At 52.6% G+C, this 6,276-nt stretch overlaps 1 protein-coding gene across 1 annotated transcript; it reads right to left on the reverse strand.

Annotated features, from left to right (window-relative positions):
* Positions 1-109: 109 nt before the first annotated feature.
* Positions 110-3,272, reverse strand: PSMB4 (proteasome 20S subunit beta 4). The gene is made up of 7 exons (XM_083374138.1): positions 3,085-3,272; positions 2,082-2,288; positions 1,670-1,816; positions 1,015-1,096; positions 613-729; positions 389-477; positions 110-237 (listed from the first exon to the last, which is right to left on the reverse strand). The coding sequence occupies exons 1-7, from the start codon at positions 3,213-3,215 to the stop codon at positions 225-227; spliced, it is 786 nt and encodes a 261-aa protein (XP_083230264.1). The 5' UTR covers positions 3,216-3,272; the 3' UTR covers positions 110-224.
* Positions 3,273-6,276: the final 3,004 nt, after the last annotated feature.

The raw sequence follows: 6,276 nt of genomic DNA on the forward strand, positions 1-6,276 counted from the left end.
AGATGACAAGATTATACAGATGAGCCCCCCCCCAAAAGTCCTGGGGGGGGGGAAAACCCTCCTGAAACTGAAGCCTCTAGAAAATCTTTCACAGAGAAGAGTTGTGGTAAATAGTCAAGCATCTTTATTAAAGAGCGGCTCCCCCAGGAGCGTCAAAACAGTATATAACAAAGGAATTGGGGTTCTGTCGTCAACAAGTAGAAAAAACTGGATTTTTCCCCGCTTCATTCGAAACCACTGCAAGGAAGAAAAAAGACCAGTCGGGTTAGAAGCAGGCAAAGGGCACAAGAGTCTGGACAAATGGTTGTTTCTAAAATCCAGGGGAGGGAGGGAGGGAAGGCCCTCAGGGGCTGGGCGAGCAGGAAGACCCCCAGAAGGCCAACCTCACCTGACAAGGTGAGCGATCTCCCAGTTGGTCTCCAAGGACAGGGGTCCTTCCACCTCCACGCCTTTCTCGGTGACGGTGGTGATCTCGTACTGAGGAGGGAGGACAGAGGGTTAGGGTCCGCCTTGGCGGTCTCAAGATTTCCACCTTCAAAGCGAGATGCCAGCCCCAACCGGGCTGCGCTGGGGCTCAACCATATGCCTGCGGAAGGCCAGCCCCCCCCTTACCCGGTTGAACGAGCGGGCGTCCCTGTAGTAGAGGATCTTCATGCACCGTTCGATGAGCGCTCGGGCCGCCTGCTGGGAGAGGCTGGGGGTCTTCTCCAGTGCCTCCCTCATTAACGGCTGCGACAGGGCAGAAGAAACGGAGGGGGCTCAACTGCACAGCCACACCCAGCCAGATTAAAAACTCAGCCCCGTGACTCGAACCCATCTCTGGCCGGCTGAATAAGCCACAAGTCGGCACCCCAACGCTTGAAAAACGAGGCCGGCTGAAATCTGCAAGACGGGGCACTAATCCCAGGAGAAGCCATGATGGCTTAGCCCAGTCGGGAGAGCCCAGTTGGCACCCGGGACCCCAACCTCCCTGGGTCAAAAATGCCAGCGAGCCTCCACCACCTCCTGCCGCACCTGTGCCACGTAGGACCCGTATCCGGTCGCCAACGAAGGAGCCTCGTACGCCACACCCAGCATGTCGACGTAGCCTAAGAAGCTGAGAGAGGAGATTGAGGGGGCTGCAACGGCCCGCCATAGCTGAAGGCCCTCTTGCCACCGGGAGAAGGCCACGGTGGGGAGGGTGGGAAGGGAAGGCCTGAATTAAAAGCAGTTGGCTGATGAAAATCCAATTTATGTGCTGCTCGTCTCACTGTCGGGTGACACTGAACGCAACATGGACACAAAAAGAGGTCCTCGGGTTACGACTGCAACAGAGCCCAAGACGTTTGTGAGTTTTGTCCCATTTTACCACCTTTCTTGCCACAGCTGTTAGGTAAATCACTGCCGCTAAGTCAGTAGCACTGGCTTTGCTTGTTGGAAGCTCGCAAGGGATCACGTAACCCCGGGCCGTCATAAATCAGTTGCCAAGCGTCCGAATTTTGATCCCGTGGGGATGCTACAAGGGTGTGACAGTCACAAGCCTTTTTTCCCCCTGTGCTGTTGTAACCTTGAATGGTCACTAAATAAGCCGTTGTTAAATGGAGGACTGCCTTAGCCAGCATTCTGCAAATGGGACTTTTGAGAAATATTCTCCATGAATATTTCCCCACCCCTCCGCTCCCGGCCTTACCCTTCCCCATGGGAGTAGCCGCCGATGACCACGGTGTTCCAGAGGGGGTTCAACTTGGATCGGCGGTTGTACATGACCCGGGTCAGCCAGGAGTGAATGGCCTTCGGGCTGTAACTGTGCCCGTCGCCCAGAAGATCCTCGTCAATCCTGCAAGACACGGCGGTGCAGCTGAGACGCGGCTCTCCAAGGCCACCAACTGACCGGCTGGAAAATCGGCCCCTCTCACCATCCAGGCCCCTGGCGAAGGCATCGCCCAAGGGGGAGAAGGCAGCCCCACGAAAAGGGTCAAGAGCGAGCTTTTCAGCCCCAGGTTTGAAGCTCCTCCTCCTCCTCGTTTACAAGGCAAATCCAGGGGGCGAAGGAGCCGTCCGGGACCCCCCGAATGCCGGCCACGGGTCGCCCAGCCACTTACACCATCTGCTCCAGGACCTGCTTGAGGTACTGGAAGTCGGCGTAGTCCCCCGAGGCGCCCAGCACGGTGCTGTCGTTGACCTTCATGATCCGGGAGAGGTTGCGGAATCGGGCCAGGGAGCCGTAGGAGCCCAGCGTGTCGGCCGCAATCATCACCCCGCCCTTGAACTTCAGGCCCAGGACGGAGGTGCCTGTCACCATCGGGCTCCTGGATGGGGGGAGGAAGAGAGGTAAGAAGGCGGATGGGACGGTAGGTAGGATGGGTAGATAAGATGGGGACAGGGAGAGAGGGAGATGATAGGTAGAGGAATGGATAAATAGAAAACGGATGGAAAGAAGGAAGGGAGTGAGGAAGGAATAACAAAGTTGGAAGGGATCTTAGAGGTCTTCTAGTCCAACCCCCTGCTTGAACAGGAGACCCTGTCCCAATTCAGACAAATGCTTGTCCAATCTCTTCTTCAAAACCTCCAGGGAGGAGGGAGGGAGAGGTGGGTGTCTTGTCAATTCCTACAAGGGGGGGCTGGAGATCTGGATGACCCTTCCCTGCATGCTGGGAGAGGATCATGCCCCCCAATTGCTGATCCAGAAGACATAGGACCCCCCCACACCCCTTTCCCTCACACCCCCTTTGAATCCCACCAAAGCTTCCTCCAGTCCCATCGGGGCTGCTCCTTTGCAATGCCTGCGGTCGAGCTTCCCTAGGTAGGGGCAGTCTACCTTTGGACTCACGCTCCAGGATATGGTGTGTGTGTGTGTGGGGGGGCTTTAATTAAAAGCTGGGGGGGCGTTACCGATAAAACGAGGGAAAGCCCACCTCCCCCACCCACCCCTGAGCCACGAGGTGGGTGTTGGACTACAACTCCCATCGCATCTATGGAGGAAACTGTAGTCCAGCGCAGAGGCAGACCCTCATTTACCCCCCCTCCCCCTCGTGACGTCATTCACCGGCGGTATCCCCGTGGGAAGGGGCTTCCCCTGCCCCTCCTCCCCTCCCCCAGCCTCACAGAGTCCGCTTGGAGTCCTGGCTTTGGGCCCCGGAGAGCTGGGTCGGGCTGCCCAGTGGGAAGAGCTTCCCCGCGGCGGGACCCCCGGCCCAGAGCAGCGAAGGCAGCGGCGGCATCGCGGGACCCTCCATCTTCCTTCCCTGAACGGCGGCAGCTTAGTCACGGCGCAGGAAGAGGCGGCGGACGGAGCATGCGCAGCAGCTCGAGAACGCGGCGCGGGACGCCTCTAAATTGTCCCAGCGGCGTTCCGTAGTCGACGCCGCCATGTTGGATGTGGCGGATATGAGGTAAAGCAACTTTTTTTTTTTTACTTGCGGGGAAGTTTCGCGGATGGGGGTAAGAAACGGGGAAGCCAAGTCAGGTTTCGAGAAGCCCCGTTACGAATTTGTTCGGGGGGGGAAGGAAAGGAGAAACTTATCCGGCAAAGGACGCCATCTTGAGCGTGGCTCTGCCTCTGGAGAAAAATGCACTTCCGGGTCAGGGGGCGCGGGGCTTCCCGCAGAGGGCAGCTGCCCATTTCCAGGAAGGCGAATTGTTTTTGCAAATTGTTTTGCGAATGTTTGTGCCCGAGAATGAATGCAACAATTAAATGTGTTTGTGGAACGTCAAACGGGAGGAGGGAAGCCTCGCCTGGGCAACTGCATAGCGTTGCAAGTGAGCAGCAGCAATAATGGGGGCATGGAGCACGTGTGAACGCCCCCAATTCGCTTTATGCGGTGCAAAGCAGCTATAAAGTTTTTCTCGGTTATCTACTTGCTGGGAAAGCCCAGATTTAAGCCCAGGCTCAGCCGGGCGGGGGGACTTCAGGCCAGCCCCAAGCTAGGATTGATACATTATTATTAACTGGATTTGCAAAAATGCAAAGGACATTGAGAAATGAGGCTCTCGTGCCAAAGGGGAACTGAATTACCCTTTGATGCAAACCGTCCAAAGTGGCAGGAACATTGAGTTGCTTGGTCAGATTGGGTGGGCAAGGGAGAGACGAATAAATTCAGTAACAAACTAGTTTTAAAACCTGTTTGTGTTATTGGCAGCAGAATGGAAGGGATGTTGGAGGTTCTTCTCATCTAGTCCAACCCTCTGCTCAGGCAGGAAACTCTATCCTATTTCAGACAAATGGTTGTCCAATCTCTTCTTAAAACTTCGAGTGTTGGAGCACCCACAACTTCAACATTTGTGGGCAGCTGTTTGGTGGGAGGTCACCTAACCCTCTTGGAGGGCTGCAGACAATAGGGAATGAAGCAGGCTGTGGTTTCCTCCACTTGTTTTCAAGATCACGAGAAAGGTGAGAATAAGTAGCATGGAAATATTGGTGAGTGGGCAATGGATGATGTGGGCAGAAGGAGATAGGAAAGTGGCATCACTTTGACTGACCCACTCAGCCAATTGTGTTGTTTTTCTGCTTTGCTTGGGAAAAAAGCAGCCCTTTGCAACACTGCCAATCTCTTTCCAGATGCTTCCACTTCAGAGCAGCAGCCCGAAACCAAAATATGACCTTGGCTTGCTTGTTGCTTGTTCACATTCCTGCTCCCTCTCCAGGCTGTTGAGCTCCTTCATCTTTCATTGAAAAAGCAGCCCTTCAGCCCTCCAAAGTCCATTCTTTATGCATGTTTTTTTCCACCGCTTTTCACTAGCAGAAAAGAAAGTGACAGCTTGCTGATCTGATTCAATCTAACAAGCTCCCGGTCACCCAGCAGAGAACATAATTGAGGTGACCCATTTGGGAGAGTGATGTGCCACCCTGAATTCCTTGGTGGATGGGGAAGAAGGGAAGCAGGATTTTATTTGGGCTGCTTGATTCAAGGTACAAATGGCTGGAGAGACGATGGGGTGCTGTTCCACTACAGGGAAAAAAAATTGGGTGCCCCTTGCAGCAATTCCACAGAGCTGCTTTGACCTTTAAAAGCTCCACGTGCAAAGTGGAGATTTTAAAAAAAAAGTTTAGAGGCAGCAGGGAAACATTAAATGACAAAATAGATCACATTTTGCAAGCATGCAGTAAATAAACATATTTGCAAGGAGTTTGCAACAGAAATGCTGTGCATGAAACTTAAATCAAGATACCCCCAATTTGTAATCAGGATGTATCAAGCCAGCCAGGCGGGGGAGAGTTAATCTTCTCCAGTTGCTTCTGTCCTCTGCAGAAGTTCAAGACTTCAATAGGAGCCTTTGTTATGGATGGCTGAGTGATCAGAAAGAAACTGGAGTTTCCTCTTAGACCTGGCATTGTTCTGCAAAGCTGCTGAAAGCACAATGGATTCAGGATCTATGCTGCCTTTGTTTCACTTCACTTACCAAAACAAACAGAAGGTGGGAAGATTTTTTTCTCCAACCTTGAATGAATCCAACTGGAGGTGCCTCCATTTTGATCCATTATATGCCATCAAGTCACTGTCAGTAGTGACTAGTTAGACATACAGATATCACTTACTTGACTTGAAAAAAGACATTTAGGACAAGAGGTGCAGAAAAATCATATTTATAAAATACAGCAGATAAATCAAATCTACCAAAACAGTGGAAGAAACTGTCTTTAAGAGGGATATATGACCCAAAACCTTTTATTTATTTATATTTATTAAATTTATTTGTCACCCATCTCACCATCGTGACTGCTGGCAGCAGCAAGCTAACAGGTGCTTAATTTCTTGTCTTTGGCAAAGAAAGCTGCTTATGGTGAGAAGTGGGACACAGGGCTATCCTTGAGGGATGCCAAAATGGGTGGGATTGGTTCTGCCTCCAGGTGTCAGCTGTCACCACACACAAGTCAAGCTGTGGGTGTTGTATTCTGGGAGGAAAGAGAGGCTGTAAAGCAGAGGGCTTCAGAGGAAGCTTGGAGAGTTGTCAAGATGAAGAAAGCTGTTCTAAATTTTGGGTAGTGCTGGGTAGACTCTTCCCCCTGTTGGTTACTCCGGATTATGGACCAGATGGGAACCATTGACCATACTGGACCACGCACCACTTGGGCACATGGATCATAATGGGCGAAGTGCCAGTTGGGCACCATGGACCATAATGAACCATGGACCAGTTAGGCATCATTGTCCATGCTGGACCAAGGATCAGTTGGGCACCATGGACCATGCTGGACCATGGATTAGATGGGGACCATGGACCATGGTGGACCATGCCCCAGTTGGGCACCAGAGTTGCCGTGCATCCTACTGTTGGCAGCTCCCATCTCTGGAGTCC

The sequence above is a fragment of the Vipera ursinii genome (genome assembly GCF_947247035.1).
Source record: "Vipera ursinii genome assembly, chromosome: 15".
NCBI classification, from domain to species: Eukaryota; Metazoa; Chordata; class Lepidosauria; order Squamata; family Viperidae; genus Vipera; species Vipera ursinii.